The sequence below is a fragment of the Camelus ferus genome, chromosome 36 (assembly GCF_009834535.1).
Source record: "Camelus ferus isolate YT-003-E chromosome 36, BCGSAC_Cfer_1.0, whole genome shotgun sequence".
NCBI lineage: Eukaryota > Metazoa > Chordata > Mammalia > Artiodactyla > Camelidae > Camelus > Camelus ferus.
The window spans coordinates 13,893,415-13,910,411 of record NC_045731.1 but is presented as its reverse complement, the minus strand read 5'-3'; the positions used below and the strand labels follow the sequence as shown (position 1 = coordinate 13,910,411).

The following is a 16,997-nucleotide window of genomic DNA, read 5'->3' as shown; positions in this document are numbered from 1 at the left end:
AAAGTTTTCATAAAGGAGATTTTTTTAATATCAGTCCTGTATATTTTGTGTAAGTGTAAGAGGGTCAGCAAATAGAGAGCACCCAACCTGGAAGTAATAAATAGGGGAGCCGTGTGTCGGTACAACGTGGTAGAACAAACCCAGCTACAGAACCAGAAGGACTGAATTCCTCGACTTCTGCCAGCTGAGTGTGGCCTCACACAAATTAGTTAGTGCCCCCGAGCCTCAGCATCTCACGTACTGCCTGAGGTTTTGTCATCCAAGTATGGCCAATAGGATTAGTCTTGGGATGTACGTTGCACTGTTTCTTGGCTTCCTGATGACTGCGCTCAAGTGGACAGTCATTGCTCACGAGTCTTCTGTATAAATAAACCCTCTGCTCCGGGTGGACAGGTGCGCTCATGATTCTGCAGGCAAAACACATGCAGGCTGTTCCCACTTTCCGTCCTGTCGTCTCTGCCACGTCTCCCTCCTCCTCTACATCTGTGTGTTGAATTTATCCTTTAAGATCTGACTCAGGTCTCGGCTGGAGACAACAAGGATGTATGTCTTTGAGTCTTTGGACATTTAGTGGGTCCACAATGAGACTGTCGGCTCCTAGAGGAAAGTGTGTCTGTAGTAAGTGCCCAGGGTCCACAGCAGTGTTATCACATCATTAGCTTTTAGTATGTAGACATTGGTTTAATGAATATAAAAACTTAGGATATGATTTTTTTTTCAGTAGAGCATACCACTAACAGTCTCAGGCCTACAGCTCAAGAGCTCAAGATTCCAAGATAAATAGAGAGAGTTCTTCTCTTATTTCCTATGCATCAGTAGAGAGCAATCTTAGGGTATGCTTATCCCACTGGACCAATGTCTCTTGTTAGTGGGGTCAAGTTTAAAGACTGGACAGGTCTGGGGGAATGGCTCATTCCTGTGGCTGGAGGTGGGAGGTGCAGACAGAAGTAAGATCATTACCAGAAGTAGGTGGTAGGAACAGATTATTGGGAAGACAAATACATATATATATTATAGACAGGAAGGACTGTTACAGTCCATTACTTCTCCATGACTGACCTTGAAATTAGATTATGAAAGTAAGGAATTTCAACAGAAGCTGTAATGACAGATTATTTAGCCTAGATCTCCTAATATATTTTAAATGTATTTTAGTATAACCCTTGGCTATTTGCGTAAAAAGCATTTTATTTCTCTCTGAAAGGTCAGAATGATTACCATATGGCAGAAAAGTCTTACTTGTTGGTGGCTGTGGTCTTCAGCAGAGGTGGGAAGTCAGAAGTGTAGGAAGAACGAGAAGGAAATTGCATTCACGTAGTAGCCCTTAAGTAGGCAGTGTGCAGTTTGTCTCAAAGCCTCTTCCATACGACTGAAACCTACATGCTTCGTATACTGTAGGCATCTGGCTGATGGTTGTTGATATGTATATTTATTCATTTTATCCTGAAAGCAAATGCTCAGGGCAGTGGGACGCGGGCAGAAGAATTCTGAGAAAACACGGCTTGAGAAAGCGAGAGAAACAATTTTAGCCTAATAATAAACCTCTAACGTGGAAGAGGGGATGGGACAAGGTGGGCAAAGGAAGGCTCACAGTTACACATTTATGTGCCATCAGTTTGGAGCAACGCCGTGGAAGAACGAGCATTTTTCTAGGACCCGGTTGTCAAAGTCAAACCAAAAAGAAGGCATGAATTTCCAGCGGGGCATGAGGCACATCTCAGACTCAGAATCCCGGAGACCGAAGAGGACATGCTACTTCCTTCTCACTTTGAGGCCGTCGGGGACCAGCATCCACGGCAGTGGCAGTGGAGGAGCAGGAGGGCCTGTGTCTTTTGTCTGGGAGGGCCAGAGCTGGAGCCCACGGGACCTGGTGGCCGGGATGTACTAACTGTGCACAACTGAGACGGTCGTCAGTTCCTTTGACCCAGAACCCCTCCCGCGTCAGTAATGGATGTTTGAATCAAAGGAAGGAGGAATATGCCAACAGTTACTTGTTTGGGGGCACACGCAGCACAGCATTAGAATCGTCCTGGAATAGTTTTTTTAAGGAAAAATAAGACGCTTTCTTGTAGCTAGAGGACCTGAAATAACAGATGGCTGTAAGACCCAGAAGAATTCTGTGTATTCTGGTCAAAGTGACCCCCGAATGACCTCCCTGCCTGATTTTCCTTTCTGTGTTTTACATTCTCCAGCACGAGCGGGTTTCTTCCTAGAGGAGAAGTCTTCTCTCTGACCATACAGGCCAATCCCACTCCTCTGTGCTCTGTTTTCCATCGTCACCCAGTAGGCGCCTACCATGTACTGCCCTGTGTGGCACACTCTGTGTTTGCCCGCGTGTCTGTCTTAATGCATCTATTTTCTCTGTCTGCTTTCTACTTTTTATCTAGAGGGGTGTGTGTGTGTGTGTGTGTGTGTGTGTGTGTGTGTTGCTTCCTAATTTAATATTAACCCCTTGAGATCGGCGACTACCTTTTCATTTCCTCCAGCCTTGATTAGAGCTGAAGCTCAAAGCTGTTTATTAATGTAAATGAAAAACAACTGATGCAATATAATACCTTATTTTAGGATTTTTTTTTAAATCACATGCTTAATGATCAAGATCAGAATCTTTTAGATCAAGAGCAGTAAATGCCTAGCGATTATTTTATTATATCTTAATTTTTTAAACCTCACGGATGCCAAAATTAACTATTTACCAAGCTTGGTTTCCACAAATACTGTCAGCTAAATAGGGCGTCATGTTCAATTCTTTACTCCTTCCTTAAGTTTCAGAATTAAATGTGCCATCCTTTCCTCTTAACTTATAAGCCATTTGTGATTATTTTTGAAATGCTTATTTTAAAATATAGGAACTTTCCAAGCCAGCATTTTCTTTCCCTGGGGAAAGGCATTTGTGTCTAGACAAAAGCAGATGGATGCTGCCCGAGTCTCTTAGGGTAGGTACCGTGGATGGAATTTAGAGGATTTTTTTCTCTTCTTCTAAGCAGTCCTTTTTCATCTTTCATCAGACAATTCAGCTCATGGGTTATGTATGGCCTTCTGGAACTTGAATTTGATTTTGGTGTTTGAAATGTACATGATAATTTTCCAAACATGAATTTATGAAAATGGCAGCCTGTAGGAACTCCAGCGGAGGGAGCAGATGACTGGCTCTGACGAAAGAGAAGTCCAAGAATGCACATGGTATGGATCAGGACTTGCCAGGAAGATGCTGACGGTTGCAGAGGTAGTAACAGCTGACGTGTCGTTACCAGGGAATGGGGGGAAAAGCAAGCTGTATTTCTTTTGTCCTGGCTCCTGGCTTCCAGGACTCACATCTAACTTGATTAATAGTTACCAAGAGAAAGTACAGTAAAGCTAGCGCATCACTGGACTAGACAGAATATGATTTAAATTTAAAGAACTTAAATATTATTTCTCCACTCCACCCTTCACATTAAAAAAAACACTTGAGGACCCTTTAATCAAGATTCAAATTCAGTCAATCAGCTAATATAAAAATAGTGGTGTATGTTTGAGAAAGAAGGAAAACACTTTCTCAAGAATATTAGGTTAAGCTGGGAGGTTTTTTAGAAAGAGTCTCTAATTTGAGCTATGGAAGCTGGGTTTGTTTTTTTTTTTTTTTTCAGTTATGAACTTTCTGGTAAATTCTCTTAACTTTTAAAGATTTCCTTTCCTTGTGGATCTGGCAAGGTCATAATGGAATACAGTGTTAAACACTGGCTTAAAGATAAAATGAAAATTCTAGGAGTGAGTTTATAAAATCTTGTCCTCAGGGCAGATTTCATAGGAAATTCATTATTAAAAATGCAAAGCCATCAGAGGGATGATGTGGTCCCACCAAGGAGAGAGAAGGGCATCGAAGGAGGGAAACTCAGTTTTCGAGATTAATTGTACCAACGTTCTAATTTTCAGAGTTTTCGGCACTCATTTGTGTGCTATGTTCAGTTTACTTCACTCCCACAAGACCCACATTTTGCTGATGAATCGTGTAGCTGTATCTCCAGGCTCCATGGAAAGGAGACAAGGAGATGGGGTGGTTTTGCCTGCTGTAGACAAAGAAAAGGATGAATGGATAGATACCGAGGGTCACGGTGTGAAGATGACAATTAACAAGACCCTTTTACTGAATTTTCTGTGCTAGACACAATGGTAAGCATCCTACATACGTCCCACACTTTTTGTCCCTTGAAGGTAAGATCATGTATATTTTGTCCCTTTATTCCCGGTGGCTAAGTACTGCCTATGCTTGTTCATAAAACTGTCCGCAAAATTTATTGAATGTGCTATTTTTAAACCTTACCTAAAACCTGAAGTCCAGCTGTTTTACACTTGAGTAAACTGAGGTTCAATTTGGCTAACTTGTAAATAAATATAATCAAATATCAAGGTTCAGTTATGCTTCTGCCTCGGTGTAATAAATATAGCAGAAACCTAGATCAGCATACCTGCTCCAAACGAACAGACAGTTTTAATATGTCTTGCTAATTATTCTTACTGGTATGTCTACTTCTGGCATAGCATATTCTATTAGTTAGCTACTGCTGTGTAACAAATGACCCAAAGCTTAATAGAATAACATTCCAAACATTTACTGTCTCATAGTTTCCGTGAGTCAGGAGACCGGCATAGCTTAGCTGGGGTACCATTGCCTCAGGGTCTCCTGCAAGAATGCAGTTGAGGTATTTTACCATCTCAGGGACCAACTGGTGAAAGATCTATTTCTAAGCCCACTTGTGGTTGTTGGCCTCCATCTCTCATTTGTTGTTGAATGTAAGGCCCCACTCAGTTCCTTACTGGCTGTTGACCAGAGGCCTCCCTCCATTACTTGCATTGGAAGCTGGCTTCCATCCGAGTAAGCAAGTGAGAGAGCAATCAAAGGCAAGCAGGATGGGGAGCCAGCACATTTTCGTAACCTCATCTCAGAATAACACCTCATCCCCTTTGCTATATTCTGTTGGTTAGAAGCAAGCCACTAGTTCCAGCCCACCCTCAGGATGAGAAGATCACACAAGGGCATGAATGCCAGGAAAGAGGGGTCCATCTCAGAGGCCGACCACCACACACACATAGTTGTAAATGCAGGAAGGCAATAAAGGTGATGACTGGCATCATTAGGAGAGAAGATTAAGACACGTGGACAGATCCCACAGTATGGATTTGGTAGAGACATATTTAACTTCTGGCACCATGTACTTACGTCCTTGTCCTGTGACTTCCAAAACCCAAAAGATCCATTGAATCAAGACAGAGTTACACAGTGTCTGGCCAGGAGTGGAGAGGACAATAGCGGATCTAGAGAGTGAGGAAGGAAAGGCCAAGATTGGCACAAGGTGACTGGAGAGAGGAACTGGAAGAGAAGAGGACAGATTTGAGAAAGTGCATAGAGAAACAAGACAGAGCTAGCTACTAGTAATTCAAAGACAACAGTGCACACGTCAGAGGGAAGAAGAAAACTGATGATGTAACTAGGGAGCATTTCATTTGACTTAGGATCAAAGAATCAAACATTAATCTCAGAAGAAGCTGAGTGGTGATGAAAATTATGACCCATATTAGAGCAAGCGTTCAAAATTAACGTCAGAAGTAAAGGCGTGGATGACACAGGAAATCCCAGCCAAGTGCTTCAACAAGATTATGGCCACTCTTGTACTTATAAGAAAGCCTCTACTTCTGCTAAGAGTACACAGGTCTATAAATCACATGCAGTAATGAAAGGGCCACTGTTCATGAGGTAGACTTAGAGATCCATGTGATTATTTACTTCTTGTCCAGTATGTAGAAACCTAAGCAGCCCTAAAAAAAGATTCTGAGTTCAGGATTTTGAAAGGCCCCTGTTTGGGATTGAGGCGGGGGTTCCCCTAGAATATCCTCTAATGACTTAATTAAAGATCTTGAAGTTCTTTACTCAAGTGACTGAGTCAACGTGAATTGATGGCTAGATGCTACGGTCTGTCCTCCATCATTCTTGAGTGGTACCAAGGCAACACATGTGTTGCTACAGCTTCAGTCTGTGTTAGTTCTTGCTTCTACAACTGAACGTGGCTTGGAGCTTCAGCCTCAAACAGGCTCCTCACTCTCTGATGATGCTTCATGGGTGTGCTGAGCTGTCAGAGTACGCACAGAGTCTTTGTAAATGTCAGTCAGACTTTCTGTGGGCAAATTCAGGCCCCCAGTGGCTGCCAGCATTCTCTCTTTTATGTCCTCTTCTCCTATTAACCCCCACATCTAATCGGGGGGCGGGGGGCACTGGAAGAAAAATTCCTCAGCAGGGTCTGATAGAAACCATTTTTAGGAAAAAGTGCATTACTTACAAAGAACATCATCAAGTCGTACTTTCCTGATGGAGGGGGATACTGGAACTGCCACCCCTCCAAGAGTCCCCACATCAGTACTTTCTGGCTCCAGTTACTCTCATAACAGCTAAATTCATGACCTAACTTCCGCTCTTAAAATGAAGGCATAGCGCCTGTCTGTGATGGGAGCAAGGGTACGATCTACGGGTCCCAGCACTGGAACTGGCCACAACTCAATCCCGGTCCTGATACATTATTAGCTTTCTAGATTTTTTTTTCAAATACTCTTATTTTTTATATTAACACATACTAGATTAGTTATTTCTATAGATCAGGGGCCTGGTCTTGGTCTGTTTTCTCTTCTCTGTCCCAATAATAAAACGTATGTGAGGAACATACTCAAGGGACTGTGCTGTTGGACTTCACCGCAATCGGGTGACCCCTGTGCGTGCAGATACGATAGTCTGGGCTCAGTGAACCTGTCAAGGGGACAACAATGAGCCTTTCTCCATGCTCAGTGGTGAAGAACCTACTTAAGCAGCCCTGAAAGGTTTCTGAAGGATCCCTCGAGACCAAGCCAAGAATGTCCACTCATAACTGGGTTAATGACTCATGAAACCCTTTAATAAAATTAGTGGACTAATAGAAAATGATGGGCAGAAAGAGAGAGACTTAATAGGGGAAATGTGACACTGCTCTTTTTGTCTCTGAAGTGCTTGATGACAAATGACTTCCTCCTTACACCCCCTTCTTTCCATTCCCATTCTCCTCCCCGCTGGGTGGGTGAGCTGTGCTAGAAGCAAAATGAGGGCTGAAGATGCAATCAGTGAAGAAGAGATGGTCGCTGCCAGAAAGTGATTCCCATGTGAAACATGAACCCAAACAACCCGAATGCAGTGTACTAAATATTATAATAGCGCATGCATAATTAGGGTGCCGTGCAGTGGTGGAGAACCACCAACTTCGGAGTGATGGTCAATCCTAAACTGGGAATTGACGATTGAGGAGGTATTCACCAGGGCCAAAGAAAGAAGGACACGTTGGTATGAGAGAAAAAACCAGTCACGGACGTGTTGGCATGACATGGAAGAGGTCCCTGACACATCTGAAGACATAAATAATTCAGCCTAATTGGAACACTTGAGTATGTGTAGGAGTAGGTGTGGAGACAGAGACAGACAGGAATTAGAGGCAGGTGTCAGATGTTTGAGTTTGTATCTTGATAAAGAACTTTTCTAGTCCCCTCTCTGTCAGAGGGAAGCATGGATAGGCAACAAGGTCCTGCTGTGTAGCAGAGGGGGCTGTGTTCAGTGCCTTGCGATGGGCTATAACGGAGAAGAATGAGAAGAGAATCTGTAGACAGGGTAACTGAATCACTGTGCTGTGAAACCCTGTGCTCTGAAACCCACCTCTGAAGTCTCTCAGGAGGATTCGGTCCAGATCTTCCTCACCTCTGGTTTAGGATCTCGATCCGCGCTAGAACGGGGCAACCTTGATATTTATCTGCTCGCTGAACTCTGATTTCATTACTCCTGGAATGTCATCATCCTGTGGCCTCGTGTGCACTCCGCATACAAAAGTATCGCGAGAATTTAAAAGTTTATTTCCAACTTTGATCACCCTTTCAGGGCATAAGCTATGAAGAGCGATCCAGGATTTCTGACAAATAGCAGTAAAGTGTGTCTACATTTTTGGATGAAATTCAGAAAGTAGAAAGAAGCTTCTATTTATATAACCCTGTATCAGAAACTCTGTTAATATATAATGTGTGAATCACAAAGGCGATGCTGTGTTTTGTCTTAATTAGGGAGAGGCAGGATCGGCAACCTATTTGAAGTCCTTTGAGAAGTTTTCTTTCTCAGTGTTACTTGGGGAGTGTTTACCTTTTTCACGGTTCAAGTGTTGGGAGCAGTCGTAGTGAGACTAACGTCTTAGGTTCTGTCAAGACGGATCATTGTCCTACAAACTTTTGTTCTGCTGTCTGTCTTACCACTTTGAAAACTAAACAGGCTACAACTGAAACGGGAAAGAGAGCAGCAAAATGTGGGGGGCAAAGGTATGTTGGTTAAGGAGCAGTGGCAGTTGACTAAGCCCTAAATAGATCAGCACTGAGCACTGAGGAGTGGAGCGTGGAGGAGGAGCTTCTTAAGGGTCAGATCCAGAAAAACACTGACTTGTGGTAAGAGAACTGGGCGTCTTGTCAGTTATAATAAGTATCAAACTGAATGTGTTCAAGTTCTAGGTTTTACCGTCTTGGGGAGCATAATAAAGTCATTGGGATATTAATGCTATCTTGCCCTCTGAGTTCCTCTTTGAAAAGTAAAGATTCCACACCTCTTCCTCTAACGTTTTCCCCTCCTTGGAAGGATGATGGCGTTTTCTGTCCCGGCCTCTTGTTTCTGCCTCTTCCGACGATGCCGTGTCCACAGCACTTGTTCCTGCCAAGTGCTGCTCGTGCCAAAACCCCACCTCCTGAATCTCCAGATTCTCTACACCATGCTGGACGCCCTTCTCCAAACCCGGGGTTTCAGAGCAACAGTGGATGTGTTTGGGGCCCCAGAGCGTCCCTTAGGGAAATGGTCCCTTTCGAGCTTGGCTTTCTTCTGTCTCCCTTGGGCACAGAGTCAGGGCTTGAGGCAGGTGGAGAAAGACAGCATGGGACCTCCTGCATTTCCCTTCTTGCCTGGTCTTCCCCAGGGTGACCTTGCAGAAACAAAACAAAGCAACACAGCTCCGCTCCCCCTTTAGCCTCCACCAAAGGTCTTCACGCAGAGGGTCCAGCGGGCAGGGGGCGGTGGGTACTAGACCCAGCATTCCAGCTGACAGTTCTTAAGGTTGACTATCAAGCATTCGCTCACAGGCACAGTTTCTGAGGGGCTGCCTCACTCGTGGCTGTTGGTCACATTGGTTTCTGTTACGTTCTGGGCCGTGAGCTAGGACTTTATTTTCCCAGAGCCTTGTTCTATAAGGTGGGGTACAGCCTTTAGGATAATACGTTGATCTCTTACTAAATCATCTGAGTCTTGAAAAGATTCAAAGAAACGAAAGGAACAGAGACGACTATGACTGCCGCCCCCACGTGCAACGAATATTAACATTTGCCCATACCTGCCTCCCATTATTATTTATTTCAGAATTAAGATTCACTGGAGGCCTCCTTAGGACGTCTGCCTTAATCCCACTCTCAGTGATAACCACCGTAACGTAAGGTTGCATCTCTCCTTTCAGAGCGTGTGTAATAAAGATGCATGGATGTTTAATTATGCACAGTACTCTTGTGCATTTAAAAATTTCTTGCAAATGACATCTCTTTTCAGTTTGCTGTTCCTAGTCAATGCTTGATGTCAGGGCTTATTCGTTATAATATATTGTCTATTTCCTAGTTTATGTCCTTAAGTTCATTTTATCCCATCCAGATGTATTATCTGTGAACCTGGGGTGAGCAGGTGACAGTCCTGAGTTAGAGGGCTCTGAGTAGGTCTGGGTTAGAGCCAGTTGAAAGAACTCCCTTAACGTAACTATTATTCCCAAGTTTAATATAACTCTTGTTATTATTAACTCTTGGAAAAGTCAACCTCACAAGAAACAAATCTAACTGTAGAGACACAAAGACATTCCTGGGTCCCCAGTGTCCTCAGGCTCCTAACCAGGATCTCCTCCAAGCCCTAGCTAATGTCTCAACTGACTGGAAAATTACATTTTACTAGAGTTTGACAAAGCATTTGCCAAAATGGCGCGTTTCCGTTTTCACTCCATCTATAGTAGAAGGGTTCCTTTTTAATTTTCCCCACGTGCTCAGTAAGATGGATATTCTAAGCTTTAACTTGTCTGCCCATTCCCCCAACAGGCTTGAAATGATATCTCATTGTTCACACTGTGATTTTTTCCAGTCATTGGTGAACTCAAACATCTTATGTATTTATCAATAATACGGGATTTCCTTTTTGTGAACTGCCTTTCTAATCTTTTGTCTGTTTTTCTATTTTTTCCCTAATTGACTTAAAGGACTATTGGTCTTACCTACATGTGGGAGTACCAATCATTTGTCAGTTATACGAAAGGGATGAAACTTTGCGCAGCTTAGTGCCATCATATAAATCTGTAAAATCGTTGATGGTCATGATGGCAGCTTAGACAGCAAATGGAATTAATATTATTTAGAATGTTCAGTTTGAGAAAAGAAATGAATTTTTGATTTCATTTAAGAAAAGTACTCAGACGAAAATGTCAAACACATCCAAAAATGTTTTCACGTTTAAGGAAGTAGATTTCAGCTCTCTGGATCATGTAGCATGTGAAACAGTCTATTCCCATCACAAGTGGATAGCTGAAATGGTCTGAGTTTAATGTGGTGGTTTTTAGAAATATATTTTTATTTGATTCATATCTGCAGCAATATGGCTCGGTATCTCCAAACTCCTTTTATATAAAATGCAATTCAAAGGCCCAAAGGAAAAATTCAAATAGCACAGAGAGCCAGTCTCAGTAATTTACTCACAGGAGGAAATTCACCTCTTGCCATGCTTTCGTTTTGACCATTTCTATTGAAAGACGGGTTACTCCATTTTCCTCCAGCCCTTCTTTTTTAAAAAAATAATGTTTGACTTTTCCTAGCAGAAATACATTTTTCTAGGAATGTTTTATATCTTGAATATTCTGACCCTAGGGAGTAAAGTAATTTAGCAGAGTTTCTCACAATCGGGGTTAAAACGGATGTTAACGTATCCTTGGAGGATGAAAATGACTATACCAACGAATCAGGCATGAAAGTTTAAAACTGGAAATAGATGAATGATGTTTCTCTCTGATTGTCCTTGTAAACAAAATGAATCGTGTTTTTGGCTTCCATTTGCCATATGGATTGACTATTACAACATAACAGCTGAAAGACTGAATTTTCATTTTTGAGCGTCAGTAAATCAGCAGTATTTTTAAAGTAGCCAGTGGAAGTATTCCAGATATTGCACTGGGTTTTCTTTCCGCCGTCTTCCAGTGTGTCCTTGCTGAAAGAGGAGTCCGCATTTTAAATATATTTTTAATTTTAATTTAATATTTAAATAAATAATTCAAATACGTTTCAAAATGTGTGTATATATGTGTACGTTTTATCTTGCAATCAACAAACCTGGTAAAATGGAACAAAATCAAATTTATCTTTGAGTCCGTTGATCTCTTTTCATAGCCTTTCTGCTGGAAAATCCTGGGGTTTCCCCTCTCCCCTCTTAGGCAGTCTTTCCACAAGGTGTGCCTTTCAGACCGAAATGGAGTGGATCGGGTCATCTCGTTCACTCTTTACTGTGTGTAGAGTAACGTCTGCTGCTCAGTGGCTACGACTTTGGCACCTGGTGTCAGTTGCTTGTTTACTGAGGCTTCTAAGGGCCAGGCACCATCCAATGCATTTGTGTGCATGAGCCCATTAAATCCCAATTTTATAGACAGAGAAACAGATTTAGAAGGGTTCAGGAGACTTGGCCAAGGTTTCACGGCTAGGAACTAGCAGAAGTTGAACTCAGCTCAGGTTAGGGTAACATGAAATCCGGACTCACGCAGGGTATTTATTACCACACTACCTTGCGCAGGCTTCAGAAACTTGCTCTGTTGCATACCGTCTCCATTCAGGGAGCAGCGGTTTGCTTCCCCTGCTGCAGGTGAGTAGCACAAAGACCACTAAATTGGATCCACCCCAAACTGGACAGGTGGGCACCCGGCTCCACTGAAATGTTGGAATGTCCACAGCCTGCCACCTTCCCTAGGGGCCGACACAAGGGAGCATGGAAGGACGGTTACCTAATCCACTGCTTTTCACTTTGTTCAACCCAGTGATGCCGCGCTTTGCTGAGCAAGTGGAGGTTGCCATCGAAGCCCTGAGTGCCAGCGTCCCTCAACCGTTTGAGGAGAATGAGTTCATCGACGCCTCCCGCCTGGTGTACGACGGCGTTCGGGACATCAGGAAGGCCGTGCTGATGATCAGGGTATGTGCGCCTCTGGAGCTCAGAGCTGGTTGGAGCTTCGAGTAAGGACCCCGGAGAATTTACTGTTTGTGTTTTAAATATTTAGTTTTACGTGGTAAATTAGCTCAGGGGCGCCTCTGCCGTTCTCCACATGCTCCTCTTGCTAACGCTATTTCCCACGAGGATAAGAAAGCCACAGAATGGAAAGAGATGAGATTGCTCCACTTAGTAGCAGTGACAATAATGATAGTAATGGTGATGATGATGGTGACAATAAGGCGATTCCTGGCTACATTCTCCTTGTAAAAGATAATTCAGACACTATAAATAAAGCTAAATAACCTTCAGCAAACCTCTCCCTGTCGCCTACTCCACCAGCTTCCCAACCTCAGTCTTCTGTTGTCAGGTAGATCTGAGCCTCCCAAACCATAGTTTTTCCCATTATACGTAGACACACGCTAGAAAACGTAATACAGGAGACTTTAAAACTCATTTAAGTGTTAGTTGCAACTTGCTTTGCTCACTCACAGTGTGCCTTCATCTCTATTCAGACATGTAGCTTACCGCATTCCATTTAACTGCCGTGTAATATTCCATAATAAGAGAAGAATTTTTTTTTCTCCTTGCCTTATCAATAGTTTGTCATAATAGTTTTTGAACAGTTTTTTAAGCCACAGAATTATTTCTTCAAATAAACTTCAATGTTCAAAAACATAATCGATGACACAGAGGCGGACACGATGCTTCAGCAGTGCTAATCCTAAAGCATGTTGTCCAACAGAAATATCATGGGAGCCATGTTCATAATTTGGTATTTTCTAGTAGACACGTTGACAAAGCAAAAAAACAGCTGAAATTAATTTTAATAATATATTTTATGTAACTGAGTGTGTCCAAAACTATCATTTCAACGTGTGGCACTAGCCACAGTTAAAGTGCTCAGTAGCTCCATGTGGCTGGTGGCTGCCATATTGGATGAGGCAGCCCTGGGCTGTATCCCCATCCTCAGCCTCCAGAGTCATCATCTCGGAGGCAGCTCAGCAGAATCACAAGTTATCTTCTGAGTGCATCTTGAAAAACTTTCCCTAACATCCCTTCAAATACTGCAAAACAATAAATAATTCATCTTCTGTGTGTGGTCCCTCAGATGTTTCAAGAAGTATCTGTAATACATGGTTCTCATCAGACAATACACACCAAGTTCTGCAAGGATTTTATATATGGCATTAATTCTTCCCCCAAATCCTGGTATCTTTGAAGTCAATAAACCTATGCCTGGTCCTCTTCAGCTGTGGTACCCAGAACACAACATGATGCTTCCAAGGTGACCTGAGCAGGTGGAGGAGAGCATCACCAGAAAGAGTCTCTCTTCCCTTTTTGTTGACATTAGAGCTTGTCCTGAAACATCCACTGAACTTCTTCACTTGGGAGCACAAATAGCATCTGCTGATCTCATCCTTAAGCAGCTTGACTGTTTTCAAATTAAATACGTCTTTCTTTCATAATAACTCCATGATTAATTCAGAGCCTTGCATAAATCGTGTCAGACAATGCTAATTAACTGTAACAATGTGACGTTCAACTTTGGACTTTGGAGACTGTCAGATATATTTCCTGTTCTTCTAACTTGCCCATTTTTGATCTGTCAGACTCAACCATGTTTAAAGACCTGTTTCAAATCTTCTTTCCCTAAATTTTCTCCCTCCAAAATATTGACCCTATTCTTTAACTCCTTGTAACTCCTTCTGCTTATGATAGTATTTATTACGCTATTTCCTTGTATGTCTGTTACCTTCTTTAGACTGATATTTGGGAAAGCAAAGGCTGTCTTTTTTTTTTTTTTTTCCTTCACTATGGTGTGTTGTCTGGCAGTGTTTAATACTATGTGTGTTGGGGGAAAAGAAAAGCAGTTACCTATAGAGATAGGAAGGTGACAGAAAAGATATGAGAACTGGAGGAGAAGGTAGTCAGCCTTTTAAGCACATAACAAATTACATCATTTTTTCCATTATATAGTAACTTGTGAAATAAGGTAATAGACCATGAGAGTTATGTTTTCAAGGCATTTGGCACTAAATGCCACTATAATCCTCAAGACATATTCCCTCTTTTGCCATTTTTCTGCTTTGTTAGCCTTCACATTTTTGTGACAACTATTCATCTGGGAGGCTGAGGAAGTTCATAGCCATCATTCATTTATTCATTCACGAGCTGTAAAAAAAACATAATTTTAGATAAAAATGCCGTATCTTTGTTACATGAAGTGTCGTCCCTCCATCTCAGCATTTCCAGTGATTTGATCGGACGGATTTCACACCACTTTCAAAACTGAGGAAGGGGGAAAAGTACAGCAGGTGAAAATTGTTATTTTTAAAATCTTTCTCCACTCAGCACCCAGTGGCTTCATTTTGTACTGAAATTCTTGGTTTACTTCTGAGTATAATGATTAAGTCTACTTAAAAAAAAAAAAATTGCACTAAATCAGAAAGAAAGATAAGTAGAGCTCTTTCCCAGCAGAACTAGCCTTGCCTCCTTCCCTCCCAAAGTGTTGATTATGCTTTGGAAAAGTAAGAAAAAAAAATTTGTTTTTTGCAAAAATAAATGCAGAAAGGACCTTGAACGGTCAGATCCTTCATCAACCTGCCTCTCAGCAATCAGTGCATATTTAATGGCAATGTGAGTATCTAGACACTGCAGGCCAGCTCCAGGCAACCCTCTGAAGCAGGCAGAACTTGTCCTTCCTGTGTTCCAGCCTCACCTTCAGGACCCTACTTCTCTCTGGGAACAGGTCTGCTCCGTGTCTCTTCCATAAGACTAGTTTTTGCTTGCGTCTTACTAAAGCTTGTCCTTGGTGATCTATCAGCCTCATCAGAATTTTCTGATCACCCCAATGTGATCAGAAGGAAACAGGAAGTCTGGCACAACAGCATGCACTGGCTTCCCGCTGTTCGCCGTCGTTACAGTCGGCGATGTTGCTGTGAACCCTGACCTGGAGAGTTCTGAAACATCGCTCCTCGGGGAAATGCAGGGTTAGGTTCCTGTGAGCCTCCCTTGGGCCACGTTTCCATCAACTGATGAATATGTTAGTTTGTTTCGTGTGTGTTTCTGTCTAAAGACACTTTATTTAATATGTATTATTGATACATTAACGTGGAACGCACGGCCAACCGTAACTCATGCATGAGGCAAACTTATCTAAGAAGTGAATTTTTTTCTGGAACATCACAACCTTCTAACATTTAAGAACTCTAAACAACAGTTCAGAAGAACTACATTTGGAAGCATTTTAAGCAGAGAAATAACTATAAGAAAGCACAAAAATGGGGGAAAAAATGTGGCTCTAAATAGACGGCAGAAAGGATTCTTGCTTATAGGTTAAAAGTTGAAATAAGAAAGCAGAACGTTGCACTGTTTGACTTCAGCTGGGAATCTGCACATTCAGTGACTCAGAAACTTTGCCACATTGCACATGTTGGTGAATAACTGCAGAAAGATTGATTTGGGGATTACAGAGACACTTTGGTGAGTGGGCAGATTCACAAAGGATCTGCAAATAAGGAGGCGCAAGTGTGTAATCAAGGCACAGTGTTGAACATTTAATGTTGGAAATATAAGTAAGTAGGTAGGCTACAAGGCAGTAATATCTTGGTGTCAGTATATCCGTGTTCAACAAAACAGTAGTTGCTTTTCCTAGAGTGACCCTGAAAAAATCTATAATGATATCTATACACTAAAGTTTTATAATTGGAACCCATTAATTTGGTCGCATACGAAACTTTTGAAAGCACGGCAGAGAAACAGTAGGGCCTAGGGCAGGGTTCAGGGTTCAGATAAAGTTGTGCAGCTTAACTTCACATCTCCCAAACTGGGCGTGACGATGCCCTGGAGCATTGCAAGTTATTCCAAAATGTCAGGGGAAACACAGACATCTCTCAGATACCACGTGGAGTGTGAGCTGAAGGTAGTTCACAGTTCAGACGTTAGGTTGGTACGTTCCTTTTGGTGATATGTTGATCACATCACGTGTTTGTGATACAGGGTTTCTGGTGGTTGCTGTGATAAAAAGCAAGCGCCACGGACGTGCAGTTGTATTCCAAGGTTTGAGAAGTACTGTAACAGTGCAGCAGGTGCTAAGCTGTTACGGCCAAACAACTTAGTCCTCGTTTATGGTCCCACTGCTTAATCAGGAGCACTGTTAGTTTGTTTTGTTTTTTAGCCTAGAGACACCGTGGAAAAATTATGGAGACAATGCTTGAAGCAGTAAAGTTTGGGGACCTGTGGCTTAACCATTCTGGGGTCATCGACATGCTACTTTCCTTCTTGGCGCCTCAGTTTCCTGATCTGTAAATGGGGACAGATATGGCCATAAAGCTCTAGTACAGACCTGGCCCTAGTAGAGTCCCAGGAAATCTCTCCTTTTCTCATCCTGACAGGATGGAATTTATCTCCGTGCCGCCAATTAATGAAACAGAATTTGTTAAGTAAGTCAGCAATGTTACCAGAATTGCAAGGACTGGAGTCAGAATAGTTGGCATAGCTAGAAAATTAAGGGTTGAAGAGACTTCAGAAACACCTTAGGGGACAAAATCGATTTACCTATTACGGATTGCTGTTGTCAGCGTGGTCCCATGAGGTCACTAGCTTTGTTTTCTTAACTCAATTAGAAATAATTTAATATAGTTTTTAAAAAAAATTTTGGTACTTTGATGTTGGTTATTCATTTGTCAAATATTTGTTGAATGTTTACTAG

General features: G+C 42.2%; 1 protein-coding gene across 5 annotated transcripts in view; it reads left to right on the top strand.

Moving 5' to 3' along the window:
- CTNNA2 (catenin alpha 2) overlaps nucleotides 1-16,997 on the top strand; it is a 944,841-nt gene that overhangs the window by 864,694 nt on the left and 63,150 nt on the right. For all 5 annotated transcript variants that reach the window (XM_032474170.1, XM_032474172.1, XM_032474171.1 and 2 more), the window contains one exon: nucleotides 12,117-12,268. In XM_032474170.1, the coding sequence (XP_032330061.1) occupies nucleotides 12,117-12,268 (152 nt within the window). The remainder of the gene's footprint in view (nucleotides 1-12,116; nucleotides 12,269-16,997) is intronic.